Source organism: Grampus griseus (genome assembly GCF_964374135.1).
Source record: "Grampus griseus genome assembly, chromosome: 9".
NCBI lineage: Eukaryota > Metazoa > Chordata > Mammalia > Artiodactyla > Delphinidae > Grampus > Grampus griseus.
This window is the reverse complement of record NC_139003.1, coordinates 64,638,209-64,661,399: the sequence shown is the minus strand read 5'-3', so window position 1 is coordinate 64,661,399 and position 23,191 is coordinate 64,638,209. Positions and strand designations below refer to the sequence as shown.

Below are 23,191 nucleotides of genomic sequence, written 5' to 3'. Positions count from 1 at the left end.
CCGTTCGCTCGCCTTCTTTCTTGCCCTGGCTCTCTCGCCTCCCCCTGCCTGCGGCTCCCTCGGTGCTCCTGTCGGCTCACGCCCCCCTCCTCTCTCTCCAGCTGGCAGCGGCGGGGGCTGCGCTGCCTCCCGGACCTCGGGACCTGCTCCGTCAGCTGGGGCCCCCTGCGGACGGCTGCCTCCCTCGCCTGTAGGACCTGCCACTCTGCGCGGAATGGCAGCGGCAGCAGCATCCCCGCTAGTGGCGGTGGCGGCGGCAGCCACGGCCACCGCAGAAGCTATTGTTCCCTGGTGTTAAACGCGCTTTCCCTCCTTTTCATCTGACAAGAACAATAGCGGGGAGAGCTTTGCGTTCTGTACTTGGGAAGACATTCCGAGGGCAAAGGAACATTCCCTGCCAACCGCGTCCCGGACCTGGACCCTGGAGCGGCTGCGGGCGGCATGGGGCTGCAAGCGAGGCGCACGACGTCCCGGAGCCCCGACGCTGCGGGCCCGCGCCCGGCCGTCCTGCCGCTGCTGCTGCCGCTGCTGCTGTGCCTGGGCGCCTGTGGGGCTGCGGCGCCGGGCGCGGCGGAGGCACCCACCCTCTATCTGTGGAAGACCGGTAAGTGGGACGGAGTTGCCCCTGCTTCCCATCTTCCCATCTGGGTCCACATTTACGAAACTGCTGGGCTTCAGGAGGGACCCCTGTGCTTCTGATGAACGGGGGGTACTGGGACCCTAAGGTAAAAAAGTACAATTCTTAGGAAGCAAATTAGGTCATGGCCGATGCTGTTAGAAAGAAAAACCTAACAACTAAAAAGCATTAGTGAGTCACTGGACTATTTCTTTCACAGCTCCGTAGTTAATGAGGGCAACCAACGTTGCGCTTTCGTAATTACGTGCAATATTTTTAACCTCTGCGTTCTCATTCTACTAGGACTTTCTTAAATATATTTCTAGCAAACATTTAACTCCGGTCTTTATTCTGTGTTTAGGCAAACAGTTCACTCTGTGCCATGATATATATGGATATAGAGTTACATTTAAGGTACAGCTTATGTGGGACACGTGGAAACAAGCCAAGTGAGGGCAGTTCTGACAGTTGAAGGCAAATGGGGCTGCAGTGAGCTGACTGAGACCTTGTGAATCTCGATTCTTAATGAGCGAATTGAGGGATTTTTAAAGTGTGCAATTGTTAGGATGTTTAGGTTTTAACTTCTCCTGCCTTGAAAAAGTTTTTGCTTTGTTTTCAACCAGCCAACAAAAGCAGCAACTAATTGTCCCTCAGAATCTCCCAGCAAAGTGCTGACTAGAGGTCCTGGTGTGAGGCAGTGACAGGCAGGAAAACAATACCAAATGAGGAATTACCACTCCCTCTCCTGAGGCTCCTTTCTCCTCTAAAGGACACAGAATTCTTCAGCAGACCTGAAACTTCAGGTTTATAAGAAGAAAGTGGGAAACATTATTCTTACTGCTTAGTGCTAGGAATGAATTAAGAGTTTCTTGGCAATGACTAGACATTACGAGAAGGATGCAGTAGACAGGAGGGAAAGTATATATTGGTCATGGGATCACAACCAAGTTACAGTGAGTGTGTCTGTTTCCTGGCTTCAGCTGTCTGTAGTCCCCCATGCAGAGACAGATCAGTCTACTCTACAATTACACTGATACCCTGAATTTTTAAAGAAGTTGCATCTATCTAACAACTTAGTGAGGAGATTGAATAGAAACTTATTTAAAGCCAGAGTACAGAATTTGCCTCAGAATCTTGCATGAAAGAACACACATAAACACACGTTTAGAAAAGCCATTTGGATGTTAGTGTTAGCCATTCTTGTTACCACTTGCAGTTTAAAGATCAGTTGATTAGGGGATGCAGATGAAATCAAATGGATTTTTTCAATTTAAAATAAAGAAGATCTCTAATTTAGCGGAAGCCGTGGTTTTAATTTTCAGAAGCTCAGTCATAACAAACACTAGTCAAACTATAATTTACCATTAAATGGTGTTATTTGGATGCTCGGTAAGAGCTTCTCAAGTAAGTAAGTGTTGGACAAAACAGTACTTGCCCTGTTGAAATTTGTACTGTTAAAGTAACAAGAGCCAAGCAGTAATTCAGATCAAAGAAGAGGCTAGGCAACATTCACTGTGCAGCATCTGAGGTGCCAATACACGTCAATATAAATGTCATGGTGGCAACTTAAGCCAATAAACAGTTTAAGATAGTGGAAAGCTCTCAGGAGCAAGGATATGGAGACCTTGGTTCCAGTGCCAGTTCCAGCGCTCGCTAGCTCTAGGAATGTTGGCATGTCACTTAACTTTTGACCCCCAGTTTATTCAGCTGCCTGTAAATGGGACCTTCTCCTGACTATTCGTAGTATTAGGAAGATCAAATGAGTGAGTGATGAGAAAGTAATCTGTAAACTTCAAAGTTATGTGCATGTACAAATATAAGGTAGTATGATGAGAATAATGTAATCTCTTTGATGGTGAACCTTGGTTTGATGAAAAAAATGGTGAATTAGACAGGAGAGCAAAATAATGACCTCTTTATTTTTTTCCAGAGGGAAAGGAGACTTCACCATATCTATAAAGGAACTGAGAATAGTTATTGGAGGAAATAGGGAATATTTAAAGGAGAGGAATACACTGTAAATGAAGATATAGGGATGACAGAATCATAAGCGTTCCTCATTTGATGAAAATAAAGAGTCAGGCAGTGATTTGAGAGAGAAAATGAGGTGAAACAGTCCAAGATTCTAGTGGGATAAGCTTGGTCTTGGTAGAGCAGATTATTTGGAATCACATTGTTGGTGAGATCATTGTGTTAAAGTGATGTAGTGAAAGGTACACTGGATGAGGAGCTAAGAGAGGAACTGTAACACTGTGTTTGTTGCTAACGAGCTTTAGAATGTTAGCTAGGTCATTTAACTACTTTAGTTCTTGGTTTCCTTTTTTGTGATATTCATTGATTAGAAAAGATGATATTTAAAGGCCTTTTCAGCCCTAAATTATGTGCACATATGCACATACATACACCATAAACGTACATGTATGCATCTATACACATATATATTATATTAACGTATATATACATATATATGTACATAATATATATGAACGTTTAATGCGTAAGGTATATTGTATGAATGTTTTATTAAGTCAGTCACAACAAAGAGTTGTTGAGGACTCACTGTGTGAATTATTTGAAGTCATTGTGGTAGAGGCTGGCTAGGGTTTTGTTGTCCCTGCCCCCAAGAAAGTTACAGTTGAACAATACACAACAATTACAACGTGGTATACCATACTCATGAACAAAACACTGTGAGAGCAGAGAAGTTGTGTAGCTGATAGAGAGAAAAAAAAAAAAGACAAGGCATGACAATATTCCTAGGTCTTAGAAGTACTGCAGCTCAAGTCCAGAATATGTGGTGGGAATGAATGGATGTAGTGCTAATGAGATGAGTTGGGCCAGATTGTAAGAAAACCTTCACACTATGGTAAAGATGTTAGAGTGTAACCTGTAAGCAGGTGGAAACCATTATAACCTTAGAGCAGAGGATTGATATATTCTTCACCCAGAAGGGAGAAAGGTAAATTAAGAGGCCGGGAGGTCAGTGAGGAGAGGGACTGAGAGACAAAGGGGAACAAACCACTTATAGTGAAGGATGAGTAGAGGAGGGCTGGGGGCACATGGCAGAAGTGTTAGCTCAGGTTTGGAGTGCAGGGGACACAGTGTCTGCCAAGGAGAGGTGGAAGTAATGCTATCTGCATCATGTCTGCACACAGTTACTTGATTGAGACAGAGGATATGAAAGAAGGAAGAACAGTGTTCTTGTGGTTGGGGAAGAAAGAATACCAGTTTAATTCTCAGTATCAGATATACTGAACTTGAGGTAGCAGTAATTCAGTCAGCTAATAGAGGAATTAGTGAATGGGTGAGCAGTTTAGGTGAAAGTGTTAGGCTGAAGGTATAGGCTTGGAACTCAATACATATATAATATTTCAAGGCATGGTAGTGGGAGGGATCATTAAAACAACAAAAATATTGAAAAGAGGGGCCAGGATACTTCACAGAGAATATTGAGATTTAAGAGTCAGTATGGGAGAGAAAGTAGTGAAAGAGCCTGAGAAAGTATGGTCAGAACAGGTCCAGAGAAAATGCCAGTAGTGCTAAATGAAGAAGATATCTTATGAAGGGGATGGGGGCAAAAAGTATAAAACATTTCCAAGAGTCTGGAAAGGGGTTATGAAATAGTTCAGAAAAGATCAAGTAAGAGGAGGAACTGGTAAGATAATTAACACTGTTTTGGGAAAAGACATTTTCAGTAGAGTGATAGAGCTAGAAACTTAGTTGAATAATAAACCAGATAGTGGAGAAGTTATAGTATTGATAAAGTGAATAAGCAAGTGGTATTTAAGTCCTTCTACTACACTGTTGTTTTTCAACAGAGAAAAAACCAAAATATAAGATATTAAAATATAAAAGTTAATGTTTCAACAGTTTTGTGCCATAGTCATTTGAAAGGTAACTTTGTTTGAATACTTGAAAAATATATTTCATACCTGCAGAGGTAAAGCACTTATATTATTGGAAGATGAATAATTACTGTTACTGGTGAGTGTTAGACAGTTCTCCTCTTTTTAATATTCTTGACTATGGAATTGTTTCAATAATAATTATGGCTAATTATATTCACCTGGCAATTCCAAATTAAGTGCATTGAACAAAATGTGATTGAAGCATGAGTCAGACAGAAGATAGTGAATACAACCAACTTTTATCAACTTATGCCATAGAGATATATTTTCAAAACATCTTACTGAAGTAGTTGAATTTATTTTTATAATAATGAAATTACACTAAAATCCAAGAAAGATACACGGTAGCCATTTTTTCAGCATCAGGTGATGAGGGTATTTACAGTTGAGTTTTGTCTTAAGGAAATTACTTCTCACATTAAACACTTTGGACCAGGGTTCATGCATTGCAAGACAGTGCTGTTGACAGTCACTGTGTCCTTTACATAGTTACTTGCACATAAAATAATACTTTGTTTCCTCAGTTTAAAATAAAAACAAGTGTTTTCTTTTTCTTTCATGTACTTATACTAATATAAAATATTCTGCAATGTACATGGAAACATAACCATCCTAATCCTGCCATTCATTAAATAACAAAGGAGAGAGGGGTGTTGTACCAGGTAGTAGTAACATAAGGGTGGCATTATCCTTAAAAAAGTGTTTTGCATTTCAGTTGTGCTTACAATTTGTCGTAATTTGGAATGTGACACAGGTTGCTCATTAAATGAAGAATAGAGATGGAGCAGAGATAGGGATGGACAGAGCGTGGGCGTCAGTGTCAATTAATCTGGAACATGGATTGAAATATTTTATCCATGGGACCTATGAAATTATTTCATCTCCCTGAATCTTTTTCTTTCATCTCCAGTATGGATAAATATTATGTATTCTATAGGGGTTTTCTGAGGATTAAATATGGTAACATATGTATATATTAGTAGAGTGCTTGAACGTATTAGGACTTCAATAAGTGGTAGGTTATATTATTGCTATTATTCTCTTATATAATAGAATGGTTACTTAATTTTATGACCTGGAACAAGGCTAGTAACTTCAGCTTTCTTTTAAGCATCTTTTCTTGTAAATGCACTAGAAATTACAAATTGATCTAGTTACAGGGCTAGATATTCCCACAGGTTATAAGGGAGGCAGCATTGTGGAATGGAAGGAACATGGACTTGAGGATCACTATTTAAATTTTGCCTCTACCTGACTGGTCAAGTTACTTAAACTCTCTGACTTTGTTTTCTCACCTTAGAATGGTGACAGAAGTTCTGAAGTGAGAGGGTATTTGTGAAGTTTTAACAGGTAGTAAATAGAAAGGGTCTAGCCCAGTACCCTAAATATAGTAAACATTAAAAAAAATTAGTTCTCTTCCCATTCTTTACCTTTTCCTCTCCTAAAAATGACATATCTTGAAGGAATTTTAATGATCCAACACATTTATCTGTTTTCTCCAACTAAAGGACACCAGGACAAACAAATAAAACAAGTCTAGAAAGAGATGTTATTTTACTGTAGGCTTGTCTTTTCTTATTAGTTTGGCACTTATATGTAGACAGCATGGATCACAGACCATCAAAATATTTTGAGCACAAATTCAGGGTGAGTTATATAAATAGATATTTTTGTACTTCATTTTGTTTAGTGTCTCGGGATTTCTCGGGAACCTGAAATTTCACATTCTTGCAGTTAACATTGTCACCAGTGCCTTCCAAATTAAATATTTTCACAGTAGAATTGTTTGTGGTTTATGATTTGTTTAGCATCTTAGGTGATTATTTAAATAAATAAATAAACAAACATACTACAGTTTATGTCTTGTTTTCCTACCCTTCTTTCTTAGCATACATAGCACAGTTAGTACTCAGAATTCATTAAGAGCTTATTGGTTATTTGGTCCAAAAAGTCAAGTTCTCAGGTGGTTTTATGAAGCTTTAATAGCTCAGTGGACTGTGGTAACAGGGATCACTCCTTATGCAAATTATAGGTAGCTGCCTGGTTTGCAAAATAATGAAGGCCCCAGTCAGGACTGGCATTAAGAGTGCTGTAGAGCAACACATACCCAGGTCTCTTCCTACCTTTTATTGTTATATAAAGAACTGGTGGTGGGATGAGATGCTGACGTTCTGATTAGGTTATTGGAGAAGTGTGATATGCTTTGGATCCTTTTAGGAGGAAATGAAGCCTCTTAGCCTCTGATTTAAGTTCGAATGGTGACACTGGACAGTGGATCTCTCTGGGAAGCGGAGAGTGGAAGCCTCTAGGCTTCCTAATATGAAGGCACATTAGAGTGGCCCTTAATGACAGAAGCCCTGGGGAAGTGGCATCCAGGAAAACATATCTTTCCTATCACAAGAACATCATAGAGTGTGAGTTAGAGGTTCCAGTGGGTCATAAGGTAGAGATTTTTTCTGATTTCCTTCATCAGAACTTTACACTTGACACTTTAGAATGCATTAAAATGATGAAAAAAATACAGGCATTTGCATTTAATCCCCAGGTACCGAAGCAGCAAGAAAAGTACTTCTATTTGGAGGAAGAGACACAACAATTAAAAACAACCCAATAAGGAAAGAGTGGGGGAAACCTGGTAGTAATTAAAACAATTGATGCCAAAAGTAATTATTGCTTCCAGTATGTCATTGGACCTAACCAAAAGGATGTCCCCTCATCTTCCAGAAGAACTAGTGAGCTAATTAGTGTTTTGCATAATTTACCATGTGAAATCATAATATTTGGGATATCATTTTTACTGATTCTGTATTATTGTATCAAAGTTACACTATGAGAAAAGAAATGAAATAGGGGCAGATGGGGAAAAATCACAAATACACTCCTTTATAAGGTCAGTAATTTTCAAATGGCACATGTAATAAAGTTCAGTGGGGCTCGTGTTCCAGGAGCCATCAGAGAGAGATGGTCCACATAGAGTGACATCAGTAAATTCAGGAGAAAGCTATGCATGACTGCTAAAACTTGAAAAGAAAGTAAGAGAAGAAAGTAAGACATTATAAGAGAGAGCAACAAAACAAGGAGAGAAAAAAATGGGCAAATCATCTGCATTCCTTTAAAAATTATTTTTAATAGGCTTTATTTTTGAGCAATTTTAGGTTTATAAAAAATTAAGCAAAAAGTACAGAGTTCCCATGTACCGCCTCATTCTCTCCCCAATTCTCCCTATTATTAACGTCTTATATTAGTGTGGTACATTTATTACAACTGATGAGCCAGTATTGATACATTATTATTAATTAAAGTCCGTAGTTTATATTAAGGTTCAGTTTATATTAGGGTTCACTCTAATGTACATTGGGTGGTTTTGGACAAATACATAGTGACATATATCCACCAATACATGTGTCGACCATTACAGTGTCATACAAAGTAGTTTCACTGCCCTAAAAATCCTCTGTGCTTCATCTGTTCATCCCTACATCTCTCCCTTTCTCCCCCCAAATCTCTGGTAACCACTAATCTTTTTATTGTCTCCATACTTGTGCTTTTTTGAGAATGTCATACAGTTGGAATCATACAATATGTAGTTTTTTCACATTGGCTTCGTTCTCACTCAGTAATGTGCATTTAAGTTCCTCCATGTATTTTCATGGCTTGATAGCTCATTTATTTTTATCACTGAATAATATTCCATTGTATGAATGTAGCACAGTTTATCCACTTACCTATTGAAGGACGTCTGGTTGCTTCCAAGTTTTGGCAATTGTGAATAAAGCTGCTGTAAACATTCATGTGCAGGTTTTCGTGTGGACCTATGTTTTCAGCTCTTTTGGATAAATGCCAAGGAGTGTGATCTCTGGATCATATGGTAAGAATATGTTTAGTTTGTAAGGAACTGCCAAACCGTCTCGCAAACTGTACCATTTTGTGTTCCTGCCAGCAATGAGTGAAAATTCCTATAGCTCTGCATCCTTGCTAGTGTTGTCGTGTTTTGAATTTTAGCTGTTTTAATAGGCATGCAGTTTTATTTTGTTGTTTTAATTTGCTATTCCCTAGTGACATACGATATTGAGCATCATCTTTTCATCTGCGTATTTGTCATCTGTATGCCTTCTCTGGTAGGGGATCTGCATCTTTTTCATCATATAAATAAGAGTAGTAAGAGCCAGTAGAACTCTTTTGTGACAGAGTTCTAAGTCTCAATTCAGCCTGTGCTGCACATACTCCACCTCTTGCTGTTCTGATGATGTGACCCACACTAAGTACATTTGTTTATATAAAGAGAAAACACACATGGGAATTAAGTAAAGAATAAATGGAGAGATGGGTGTAAACTCGGTCTAGTTTGTTCTACCTTGAGGGAAAACCCTTGGGAGAGAGTTTGGAAGTGATGAACAGTACCTTGAAAGGGAAGAAAATGAACTGATATATTAAAGGTTAAATTGGACCTGCAAGCTTGTGAGATTTTCAAGTACACTATGAATGTGCTGTATGTCTAGCTGCCTCTGGTCTGGTTAATAAACCACGTACATAGCTACATATTCACTTTTCCTTGTTCTTGCCTGGAGGAAGCCATGGGCTGGCAGAAAGTCAAGGTGCAATATCCTTCTGAACTTCTGGGAAACGGTGGAGGTCCACTATCCTGAACCTCTGGTAAATTGACCTGGGAACCAGGTTATCAAGGCAGACTGCTATTCAGATTGCTCCCACAGAACTTGCTATGAACACAAAGTGCTGAGTACCCCCAAAGTGGGGGTAGTAAGACAATGACTTAGAAGTGGATAGTTTGTGTGCATGGGGGTAGACATATAGCACACGATGTTGCTCTATTGAGAGAGCTTGATAGAAGATTAGTTTTCCCTAGCAAATGTATCAGGCACAGGCATGGATTATGTGGGTGCAATCATTTAACTTATGGTATATGGCCAATGCAAGGCTTTCTAATTGTGCCACACAGTCTGGATAAAAAGTTATCCCTTGGATTATTATAGCAGTAATAGAATATTCTGAGTATTGTAGACGGATATGTTTGCAAGTATGTTCTATAATGTGCCTGCTAGAGAATGGCATCAGAGTACAGATAGTGCCTCTTTGGGTTCCATATTTAAATATAATTTTGGTCTTCTCTACCAAAATCAGAGAGTGCAACTGTAAATGTCAGTGGGACCCACTGTATTCCGGTACTTCCCCTTCACAGTGAGAGTGTGTGCAGAGAATTGAACTTATAGCTTGAAATGAAAGAGGCACTGATTGCTCAGGAGTTAAATAAATATGTATTTGTATGCATTTGTGTGTGTATGTAATAAATAAAAGGCAATGTTCAAGAAGAGACTTTTGAGCCAAACATGAACCTTGACCTAATTTTATAATTTTTTAAGAATGTGATCTCTAATCTCTCTGTGTCTCATGTTCCTTAGACATACCATAGGTAAGATGTTAGTATCTACCTCTTCAGGTTATTTTAAAGATAACTTGAGAGAAACCTGTAAAGTACTTAGATGATGCCTGGCACACATCAGTGCTCGTAAATGTCCTCTCTTACTTGGTGTGATCCTGGTGTGAGCTGTGAATGCCTTCTTTCTGGGATGGAGTTTGTTTCCTGGATCTGTCTGGATCCTTTCCTTCGTTTTGATTCTTCTTTCTTCTTGGATCTGCATTTGCATCTCAAGCTTCTCTGCAACTGACGTTGCTCTGCTTTCTACCTGCTGTCAGATCCACCAGCATAGTTGCAAAGCCCTTAGCTTTGCTGTTTGCAGAGTTGTTCAAAGTAGTTTTAAAACAGAGACATTCTGCCTTAGTGTTTCATTCTTACTTGTGATGGTGCATATCTTTGCCATGCAAGGAATGCTGGAGGTGTGACTCTTTAAGTGGGACGATGTGTTCCAAAATTCCTTTGTGTGGAAACACCTAAGAATGTTCTTGGCAAGATTTTCCTGGTCTGTGATGCTGAGTGAAAGGGTGTAGGGAATGTACAGTGAATACTGAATCTTCCTCTCTCAAAGTCCTCTTTCCTCTCCTATAGTATGTTTTCTATTTCTCTCTCTCCCTCCCTCCCTCTGTATGTAAACGAACGTGCACATGTCATGTATATGCTCTGTATATGTACATGCACATCTCATATATATAAATATCCTACTTAAACACCTCAATATATGTGGTTCAGAGTCTTTTGAAGGAAATTAAAATGTTTCTCAACTTGGAGGAGAGATGATTATTCAACATTTTAATGCCCATTACAACTCATTTATCTGTATATTCTCTAAAATTTTCTAGCATTTATAAAATTATGGTAGAATTACAATAACAATATAAGACACCATTGCAAGCATACATATACATGCATACACACCTAGATACATAAATGCATACAACATACATACACATGCAAATAGCGCAGTTATTTATGGTTAAATGACTACGCAGAACTTCACAATTTATCTGGTATTGTGGAAATTTTTATACCTCCTCACATGTGTTTTATACCTGGTATTTATAGAGGTGAGTTTTAAACATGTGTGCAATTACTAATACTTGTCACTAAAATATTAATTATACAAAATTGATGTTAAAATTTTATTTTAGAAAATTTTATGCCAATACAGCATTCATCAAGAGCCTAGTCATATAAAAGATCTTATTATACAAGTCCTTGCATTACCTCCCACTAACTTATAGCTTTTATTTTAAGATCCTTTTTATGTCTAACCATCTTTCTGTGTTTGATCCTCTGGTGCCTGAACAGTCTTCAAACTGCAGTCCCTGCACAAATTTCCAAGAAGTACTTCTCTTCTAATAGCACTGCCTGCCAGCATGTCTGAGAACATCATTTATATAAAATATTAACTTGTAAATAGTTTACATTGATTGTGATATCATTAAGGCAGTACAGATAACAGACCCAGGTGGAATGATCTGGATTAACTATTGCTTTATTCTGTATGTGTGTGTATGTAATGTATACGTTATAGCTAATGTATTTTTTTCTATGGGAAATATAGTTTACTCAGAGCCACTACATCATGCAACTTCAGGGACTCCAGTCACAGTAAAAAAAAAAAAAAAAAAAAGAAGAAAATTGGGTAACCTTTTTCTTCATCAGTTTGTATCGATCAGTTTCAATTAAGTAAAACTGGCAAGTGCTTAATGCCTGTTTCATGCCAAGCTAGGTGCTGGGGGCAAACATAACCAGCACATGGACCCATCCCTTCTGAAGTCCCCTATCATGGGTAAATAAGTAATTATTGGTTAGTGAACTTACTACAAAAACAGAAGCCTATATAGATAGATGTAGAATGAGAAGGGGGTGATTATCTTGCAGAAGGAGACAGGGAAGGGAAGATTTCATAATACACAAGTTTGAAAAATAAACCATTTACAAAAGGGACAAAGCCTCTAGAGAGACAGAATTCCAGGCACAGAGGAACAGTTGTGAAGAAATTAAATGACATGCGTGTCCAGGGGCAGCGAGAAGTTCTGAGGCATGAGGAGCAAGCAGGGAGTGAGCTGGGTGTGTCTGGAGAAGGGCGTGTGTGGACTAGCGTGAGCAGGCCGTCCTACGGAGCTTAGCCTTTGTTAACTGTTGTTTGACTTAAGGAATCTAGGAGCCTAACTCTATTTGGATGGATAAAATATTACTAAGAATAAAAGAATATATTTGCAAATATGAAGCCATATGTGAATTTACGAATTTTAGCAGATTGTTGATTGTATAAGTAAATCGTTAAGTAAACTGTTCTCCTTGCAAACTTTCTATGAGCAATGCTGTCTTTAAGTAATGCTGATTAAAGACAGTTATTTCAAGAGTGGAGACCCTTTCAGGTTTATATATAAGGGTGATTTGATATTTTTTCCTCTACACTTTTGATTAGACTAATGTTGAAATGAGTAAACCTGAAATCTATGTACTATTTCTCTGGTGGGGTCAGTGACAGAGAATATAAATGAGTGAAGTGGACCAGCCATAGGGTAAAGGCTGGTTGAACTCACTCTTCTCTATGGGGGCTTGGTTAATTAAAGAAGCTGTGCCACTCCTCACCCTGCTGAGGGTGTGTTATTTGCCATAATTTAGAGATGGGATTCCATTAAAAACAAACTCTCAGGGCTTCCCTGGTGGCGCAGTGGTTGAGAATCTGCCTGCTAATGCAGGGGACACGGGTTTGAGCCCTGGTCTGGGAGGATCCCACATGCCACGGAGCAACTAGGCTCGTGAGCCACAATTACTGAGCCTGCGCGTCTGGAGCCTGTGCTCCGCAACAAGAGAGGCCATGATAGTGAGAGGCCCGCGTACCGCGATGAAAAGTGACCCCCGCTTGCCACAACTAGACAAAGCCCTCGCACAGAAACGAAGACCCAACACAGCAAAAATAAATAAATATGCCCAGTAGTGGGATTGCTGGGTCATATGGTAGTTCTATTTGTAGTTTTTTAAGGAACCTCCATACTGTTCTCCATAGTGGCTGAACCAATTCACATTCCCACCAGCAGTGCAAGAGTGTTCCCTTTTCTCCACACCCTCTCCAGCATTTATTGTTTCTAGATTTTTTGATGATGGCCATTCTGACTGGTGTGAGATGATATCTCATTGTAGTTTTGATTTGCATTTCTCTAATGATTAGTGATGTTGAGCATTCTTTCATGTGTTTGTTGGCAGTCTGTATATCTTCTTTGGAGAAATGTCTATTTAGGTCTGAGAAAACCAAAATTCAAAAAGAGTCATGTACCAAAATGTTCATTGCAGCTCTATTTACAATAGCCCGGAGATGGAAACAACCTAAGTGCCCGTCATCGGATGAATGGATAAAGAAGATGTGGCACATATATACAATGGAATATTACTCAGCCATAAAAAGAAACGAAATTGAGCTATTTGTAATGAGGTGGATAGACCTAGAGTCTGTCATACAGAGTGAAGTAAGTCAGAAAGAAAAAGTCAAATACCGTATGCTAACACATATATATGGAATTTAAGAAAAAAATGTCATGAAGAACCTAGGGGTAAAGCAGGAATAAAGATGCAGACCTCCTAGAGAACGGACTTGAGGTTATGGGGAGGGGGAAGGGTGAGCTGTGACAGGGCGAGAGAGAGTCATGGGCATATACACACTAACAAATGCAGTAAGGTAGATAGCTAGTGGGAAGCAGCCACATGGCACAGGGATATTGGCTCGGTGCTTTGTGACAGCCTGGAGGGGTGGGATGGGGAGGGTGGGAGGGAGGGAGACGCAACAGGGAAGACATATGGGAACATATGTTTATGTATGACTGATTCACTTTGTTATAAAGCAGAAACTAACACACCATTGTAAAGCAATTATACCCCAATAAAGATGTTAAAAAAAAAAAAAAATAAATAAATAAACAAACTCCTACCCCCAACATCTTAAAAAAAAAAAAATCTCATAAGGGACAACATTGTCTGCCAAATACAGTGTCTAGTGAGCCAGAGCTGGATTATGGGGTAGTAGCTCACAACCTTTGCTTGACCATCATATCAGATCTTTAAAAATCTGAAGCTTAAATATAGGATGGAAAAGATAATTTAAAAATACTTTTTTGAGTTTGAGAGAATGACTTACATGAGAATATATGAAACTCCAAAATCAAGGTATCTGAACAGTCCCACTTCCAGCCAGCATCAGTATTTCCCTCCACACTAGATGCTGTGGTTCATTTGTTCTCATTAGTTAACAGGCCCTATGGCATGAGAGGAGCTAGTTGGAGCAAGGTATCTGCTGCCTTGAGCTGGTGTGTATAATCACAGAAATGCAGTGAAGATCATAGGGTTCAATCACTCTATAAAACAGCTTCTTCTGACAGTTTGCAGTGGTGACTACACACCACTAATGGGAGAGTCATCAGACTGGATTTGGATTTATGGAATCACATAATTCATAAGGAAAGCTTTGAGTGCCACTAAGATACATTTCTTACCCTCTCTCTTACTGCAAGGTTTGATATAACTTCTTCAGTTCCCTTGGCTTGTTTTATGTGAGAACTGGCTTTGAACTGCTTCAGCTGTGAAAATTCCACAGGAAGAGAATAAATATTGTAGAGCAGACAAGGTGGTCTTTGAACCGTGGTTGGTCAAGCGCTGCAGCAGCACGGGCATCGTGATGTCCCAAATCGTGAGGAAAGTTTTCAGAGCTTTCAAGATCATTCTTCTCGAAGTAATTTTCTCTCTTGATAGAATCATCCACAAGCTAAATCAATTTGATTATTTAACGAAAGATATGAAAAATAGAGGGAAGAGTGATTCTCATACTGTGTCATTATAGGCAAGATGAATCACCTTTACTGGCCATATGCTGAGTAGTAGAATTGCTGTCACAGCCATTTTTAACAGCTTTACTGGACATAATTCAGATACCATGCAATTCATCCTTTTAATGTGTACAATTCAGTATATTCACAGAGTTGTGTATCCATCACTACAATCAGTTTAGAACATTTTCATTGCTCCAAAAAGAAACCCTGTACCCCTTAGCCATTGCTCTCAAACTCCATGCTTTTCTGTCAGGCCCAGCCCTAGGCAAGTACTAGTCTACTTTCCATCTCTATAGATTTTGCCTCTTCTGGACACTTCATATAAATAGAATCATGCCTTACGTGGTCTTCTGAGACTGGGTTCTTTTACTTAGCATATTTTCATGGTTCATTCATGTTATAGCATGTAGCAGTGCTTCATTTCTTTTTATGCTGAATAATATTCCATTTCTATGGATATACCACATTTTTAAAATCCATTCATCCCTTGATAGATATTTGGGTTGTGTCCACTTTTGGGCTATAATGCTATGAACATTCACGTACAGGTTTTGGTGTGGACATGTACTTCCATTTCTCTTGAATATATACTTAGGAGTTGAATAGCTGGGTCTTATGAGAACTATGTTTTATCATCTGAGGAACTGCCAGACTGTTTGAGCCATAGTTTTTTGAACTCAGTGTTCTCCGGGAACTTCAATTATGATATAATTATCATTTGAGAAAATACATTAAAATTCCAATAAAAATATCTTGTGTAATTAGAAGGTAAGTAGTTGTGAAATATAGGAAAGTGCTGTAGGGAACCTATTTCATAAGAATAAAAGCACATTTAGGAGGAAGATCTTGAATACACTTGATAGGATGCCTAGAAGAAGCTTCTTTTGGGTTTTTAATCTGATCATATAGTGAAGCTTCAGTAAAGAAAAAAAGTAGTTGGGATGGGAGAGGTGTGATGACTTAAAGAATGAGTGGGTTACTTAATCACATGTATTTAAAATGCACAGAAAAACCTACGTGATACTAATGAAAAATTTAAATGTTAATGCATTTTAGAAGTTGCCCATTTGGTTTCTACAAGTTAGTGTATGTAATAACAATACCTGCTTGTATTTTCATGGTACTCTGCAGTTCTCTAAGCACTCATACTCACGTGTTCTTTTACTGAATTCTCACGGTTTCTTCATTAATGTAGGGCAAGAAGTAATGCCCTTCTCTTTTATTGAAAGAGTAAACCAAGGTACCTGAGGTCAAGTAATTTGACCCAAGCCACACTCTTAGTATAACACTAGCAGCCAGGACAAATATCTTATTGTCTTTTATGCTACGACATACACAAAAATAAAAATTTTATACAGCACACTTTAAAATATATGCCTAATATTTTAATTGAAGAGGTGATAGGGAAAATTTTCTTGGGTTTTGTGAAGAGTAAGCTTCAAATATTTAAATTAGCATTATGTGGTATAATTACTAGGCAATAACAGAAATTTAGTTTTAACACTTTAAAACAAGTATCGGGAGATACAGTAAATGATTACAGATTTGTATTTTAGTAACTATTTTGACTATTTGGTATCTTTATTGAGCGTTTGACAATGTCCTTGAGATTTCAACATTTACTCTCATAGTTTTCATTATTGTGATATAAAATAATGACATGTTTTTTCTAAACCGTTGATTGCCCCGTAATCAAATGTAAGCATATTCTCATATTGTTCCGTGATGCAGTGAATCTTAACATTGAAAAGTATGAACTACTGCTTCAAGTCATAACTCAATATTTAATTTCAGTATATTGATGTTGCCCTTTTTTATTCCTCTTTTTTTTTTAGAGTGTTATATGGATTTAGACTGTAGATTTTGTTGACAGCGTCACACAGGAGTTTATACTGAACACCATACAATGAAACATCCCAAATCTTCTTTACATCTCCCCAAATACCCCACAGAACTCTCTGTCACACACACACACACACACACACACACACACACGCACGCACACGTGCGCACACACTTACACATAATCTCCTTTCCCTCTCCTAAGTAGTCTCAAGTTTCTTTCACTCTCTCTTTAAAGTTTTCTTTACTCCTAGGCTCTTCCTATCCCTTCTCTCCCATTACTTTCCACTCATTCTGTGGTTCCTTGTAGCTTAAGGAAACCAAGCATATAGATACATTAGTGATTTGGTTTATATTATGTAAACTATCAATATAATGACCTATTATAAAAGTATCACAGTTTGTATTTTTTCCTTAAGGAGTAAAGATTTGCCTTTAAATTTAACTTCATTTTTGTTGGCCTTAGTTTGATACAATAGAAAATAAAGTATTACACTGAAAAAAATTGGACTGACCATCTGTGTTGTGCTTCGGTACAATAATTGCACTCCACCTTCAATTTCAGGGAATCATTTTCCAAGTATATTAACTGAAGTAATTTCTTGAATAGGGATATTATTGACAATAGAAATGCTGACTTGCAGTGTGCTGCACAGGGAGACTTGCATTCCAGCTGTAGTTTTCCTTTTCTTTTCTTCCCAGAAAGAGACGAAGTGAAAACCTGCCAGCATCATTATATTTGTCTCTAGGCAGCTAAACTATGATATATTCAGTGTGGACTACTGTATGGGATACAGCTGTGAAATGAGCTATAATTTATTATTGAAAGTAAAAGAACTAGTGTAAATTTATTCAAATGAAATTCTTTGCAAACATTACAGTAAATAGGCTTTGGAACATTCTCATTCTGTCTCTTGTACTTCGAAAATGACTTTTCTGAAGACACTATATATCTTAGGACATGTGATGAAGGAGATAAAAATTAGGGATTTTTACCCCTAAAGTGTTCAGGGATTTTATGTGGTAGGTTCCTCCTATCACCAGTGTGATAGGATTTTTAACTTGAATTCAGACCTAAGCTTATCTCTTCCTAAATATTGGACCAATATCAAAAATCGCTTTTGACAAAGTGGATGATTAGTTCCTGAATGTGTCATGAGTACATTGTAGAAGCATTTAACTCCTTAAGTATAAAGTATACAACCAGATAGCAATTTTACTTGGAGGAAAATGTGGACTATTCTTTCTATTTTGAAGGTCTTTACTAACTTCTGTACAGTACATGTCCTTATTTTAAGTTGTTTTATGTGTGTGTGTGTGTGTGTGTGTGTGTATTTGATAATTCTCTTGGTTAATGTGCACAGGAAATTTGGTGTCTTAAAGTCTGCTTAATGGACAGAAGAGACATTACACACAAATCACCAAGTTTTAAAATATTGTAATCCAATAAGATGTACTTAACAATAACATCATACTGCACATAATTTAATCTGTAGTTTATAGTGATGCATAAATGTCTTCAGAAGGCTGAAGTGTGCCAGTCTTCATTGTGAACAAAAATTTATTGCTGATTAGAATTATGAAGAAGTTCTGCAAGAAGTTTTTCATTGGTAGGATGCTGAATTAAGCCATATTTAAGGAGTCTTTTAGTCTTTCTCATTTAATTGTGTACTTTTTTTTTTTGCGGTACGCTGGCCTCTCGCTGCTGTGGCCTCTCCCGTTGCGGAGCACAGGCTCCGGACATGCAGGGTCAGCGGCCATGGCTCACGGGCCCAGCCGCTCCGCGGCATGTGGGATCTTCCCGGACCAGGGCACGAACCTGTGTCCCCTGCATCGGCAGGCGGGCTCTCAACCACTGCGCCACCAGGGAAGCCCCTAATTGTGTACTTTTAAGACATTTAAAAGTGGCAGTATTTTTCTAAATGATTGTCTGCATTCAAAAATTTACAGAAATCTATGTCATTCTACTCACATCCACACCTTTGAGAGTTGAAATTAAACCATTCTAGGGCTGTGCTAACATCTTCAATGATTGTGCCTACATGTACATGTGTGTAATATTTCTTTTATTATGTGTTGCATCATATTAATGCATCTAGGATGGACAGATAAATTTAAGCGGTAGACAAAGTGTTGTTATTTCATCTTCCAAGCAAAGCTATTCTCCCCCCTTCCCTGTTTTAATCTATTACAAACATGTTAGTGATATCAGCAGTAGGTGTGGTCCCCTTCGAGCCCCATTATTTACTGCACGAACATTTTCAACTCTGATCTAGATCCTCTTCTAGCAGTGGGGAAATATAGACACACAGGACCGGTCCCTTGGTCAGTGATGAGCTCATATCTTTTAAAGAGATGCAGAAACACAACAGCCATAAATCAGTGTAAGTGGGGCTATCGAGGAGGCATGTTTGAAGTGTTCTAAGGACACCGAAGAGGGAGTGATCAGTTCATCTGGGCTGGAGAAGGGCAAGGACCAGGAGGGAAAGGCCTAATGGAGGATTTACAGTTAAGCTGGGCTTGAAAGGATGAGTAAATATCTGAGAGTTGAGAGACGAAATGTAGGGATAGCATGAATGGTAGAGTCACAAAAGTGTAAATTAACCATCTAAATGGATTTTATATTGTGAATAGCTCTTTCCCTGCCTGTGAAAACTACAGTAATTCCCTGTTGGTATCCTCAGTAACCTCAGTGATTCCTGTCAGTTCTGTTTCTTCCTTCATCAACCTGCCAGCTTTATGCAACAGCTGCACTTTCTACCTGGTTTCTAATTCCTTGTTTGGCCTCTTATAATGTCTACTTGAATTCCAAATTCTGACCTTAATCCTAGCAAGTTACTTTTCCATGTTCTTCGGTTTCATAGTTTAAACAAATGGTCAGTTTAGTTCACCTTCCTTGTCCAGCCCACTGTTCCACAAACCCCAACTTCGACATGAACCCAGAAATATCAAATAACTGTAATTGGTTATTAGATCCAACTCCCAGCCATATTTACCTTGAACCATGTGTTACACCATTATGCTTTGGTACGTATGAACGTTCTTTGGGGTTTAGTGGGAAAACCAATGAAAATTTGTGTCAGGAAGTAAGTTGTATCTCCATTAGACCCAGGAATTAAGCAAGTGAGCAAGTTCCAGATTTACATAAAGTAACTCATTTGTGTTTAAAGAATGTCTTAGCTCTGTCTTACTTGATGATATATTGGTGCTTACTCTAATATTCAGTGTGGTTAACTCTTAGAGCTCCCCTTCATGGAAAATGTAATTTGATGCATTTGTAAGTCTGTGATGATAAGGCTGTGAAAATCCTCCTACAGTAAGTGAGCTGTGATTTCTCTATACCCTCATAGGCAACCACACAGAAAGGGAAGGATAGTTGTGTGTAGTAAAATGTAATATCTTATTTGAAGTTCTTGGTACATAAGCAACAGGTAGCTATAACTCTACGAGTAGAAGATTATGGCTTCCAAAAATTGCTCTCCTCTGAAGACTCAGCTCAGACACCATTTCCTCGTGAAGTCTTTTGTGATCTTTCTTCCTGATTTGTGGTAGCACTTTAACAGACGATACTTGATTTCCTTTTCTTTGAACCCTGTGTACGTATTACAGTATGTGCCTCCACTGAAGTACCTGTAACTTTCTTTTTGATATTTTATAGGTCTCTTACTGTTGAAATGTGAACATCTTTAGTCAGGGGTTATCTTAAACATCTTTGTTACTATCACATACTAGATGTCAGTGTATGGTTAATGAATGAATAAATTACTGCACCTTATTTTCGATCACATAATTTTTATATTACTTTTGTTTTACTTCATAACATTCATGGACAATTGTCTTATTTTATTAAATAACCTTAGAAAAATTGATACCTTTTAGTGGAATATATTTTCTATTATATAATACTGGCCATATAGGTTGTTTTCTTTTATTATGGAAAAGATGTTGTGAATTATATTTTTGTAAATACATCTCTTTTGCACATCTCTGAGTATTTCTTTATAATGCAGTTTTAGAAAGAAAGTTATTCAGTTAAAAGGATGAACTCTTTTAAGATTCTTGGTACAGATTGTCAAATTATTATAACTACTAGTAGGGAGTCGATGGTGCCTATGTCACATGACTAAAACTGGGCATAAAAGTTTACGAACTTTTGCCAATATGACAAATCGCAAGTCATCTATCTCAGTATTATCATTATTTTTTAATTGATAACTTTTAAATATGTTAAAATATACTATATTTTTCCATTTTGATGTATAATTATTTTGGTTGGTTTTGTTTATTTATTTTGGTTTCTTTCTGAACTATCCTGAAGTGGTTGGAGCTGGGCCCGGAGGTGTTCCAGCCTGGCATAATCAGAACCTCTCACAAGACAGAAGGAGGGTTCTGGGGAGCTGTGTATGGATAGGCAGGTAGATAGGTGAGGGTCAGTGAGAGGCCCTCCGGGGCACTTAGGATAGGAGAGCAATGAGGCATTTAGAAGATGGGTATGGGGGTGGGTATCAATATTGTTCTGACAGTGTATTTATTGGTTATCATTCACTTTGGTATTAATTTAGAATTATTAATCCTAGTTGAGATCTGGAAAATAGGCTTAAAATGTTAGCTTTGCAAGAGACAAATCTTATTTTTTTTTGGCAAAAAAAAAAAAAATAGAATTCAGGCTTGTGTATTATAGTTGTAGTGAAATATTCATTGATTTAAAACTCATGTCAGGTGATCTTTTATGGAGAGTGAACTGCTTAGACCAAGCTTTAGGTGTGATCAATCTTTTCTTAAAAAATAAAAACATACTGTATTAATTTCAGTCATAAATTACTACTGTGAATAATTTGTCACATTTAAAATGGTTTATTCAAAATAAGTTTGAGTTTAGGTGGGGCTAAAATTGCAGTGTTTAATATTATTCCAATTTCATTTATAGTTATATAAGCCTTCCAATGAAAACGATGATAAAACCAATAATGTGCTTTGTATTTTTGCCGCCTTTTATATTTTCTTCCCATATCATCTGTATATTTAAGAAAGCAGACTTTATAGTAAATAATTTTGATCCTTCTTGATACCCAAAGTAAGTAGTATGTGGGAATACCTTTCTCTCAGACACTTATTTCAGGTTGTTATCTTGATCAGACATATTCATGAAATATTTCGAAATATTCGTGCAAATAAGTTCCTGCTTCCATTATTCCCAGGCCCACGTCCTCACAGATCTTAGTACCGGCCTTTAGCATATGCTGGCCGTAGCCACATGTAATTTAGAAGGCCTGAGGGTATAGCAGACAGATTCTAAACATCTTTCTTAGAAAAAAATGAGAAGCCATTTAGTATTGGTGACTTGGATCTGTGTCATGTCAACCTAAAACTTTAAGGCAAATCAGAAGCCCCTAGAAGGAGATAGGTTTGTGTGTGTGTTCAAGAGAGAAACAATGAGAGAATGAGAGCAAGAGAGAGAGGCGAGTGAGGGGGGAAGAAAAGGAGGAGGATTAGGTGATTTCAATCCATAAAAATAATAATGCTGCATTGAATATTTCAATGCAGGTGCAGGAATTATGCTGGAGGTCTTAGATTAGCAGTGGAGGGGAGACATGATATTGGATGGGAAAAGTAGGAAGCTTAAGACACAGCTGTGCAGCAGAGAGGAGACTGCCTGGGGGCTGGCACCTGCATTCTCCTAGCTGCATGGTGGACACCTCTGCTCCACCAGCTCTCCGCTCGCTACCTACTCCCCATGGGCCTTTCCTGCTTGCTTACTCCAGGTTCTGAGCAGTGCTCTGCTTATCTTAAATCACCAATAGTAAATTGATCATCTGAGAACTACTGGGGCAGAGCATCAGTCTGATTGAACACAGGACTATTGTTCACGCAAGAAGTCCCACACATCGGCCTTTGTATTTATTTATTAAAAAATGATTGTATACCAACAACTGTTTCTAAACTCTGGACTAACGTTGAAGTCTCCTATTTATAAATTCTAATATATTTCCTTTCTACCATTTATTTGGGAAGATGTACTGTTTATAAGTCCACGTTCCAAAAGCTCTATGTTTTGCACATTGAGTGTTTGAATTCCTGGTGACTTAACTTTTAATAAAATGTTATATTTAGGTTTACCTTTTGAAATTTATTTATGGAGTTATTTCTATTTCTATTTAAAAAAAAATTTCCTGAAATAGAAAAAATGTATTTCTGGACTTTATTGCAGAGGTTGAAGTTTGAACATAACTAAAAATAAGTCTTTTTAAGAACGTGAAGTTGAGCTACATTTCCTGACCTGAAGAGCACTGGTTAGCTAACGCCTTGTGAGGAAGAACTGTGTGAATATTCAGCTGATCATAGGGCGTTAAATAGATTCTGTTTTGCTTACAAAAAATTAAATGTGCTCCATCTATCACAGGGATAACTCGAAATAATGTGTTGTAGGTCAGAAAAGTATGACAATTAGAACTGCTTTTGATTTTTTTTTTTGGCTGTGCCTCCCGGCTGTGGGATCTTATTCCCGGACCAGGGACTGAAGGTGGGCCCACGGCAGTGAAAATGCAGAGTCCTAACCACTGGA

At 38.1% G+C, this 23,191-nt stretch overlaps 1 protein-coding gene across 1 annotated transcript in view; it reads left to right on the top strand.

Annotated features, from left to right (window-relative positions):
• Positions 1-441: 441 nt before the first annotated feature.
• THSD7A (thrombospondin type 1 domain containing 7A) overlaps positions 442-23,191 on the top strand; it is a gene marked incomplete at its 5' end in the record, with an annotated part of 452,331 nt that continues 429,581 nt past the window's right edge. The window contains one exon of the mRNA XM_082661757.1: positions 442-604. Coding sequence (XP_082517883.1) covers positions 442-604 — 163 coding nt within the window. The remainder of the gene's footprint in view (positions 605-23,191) is intronic.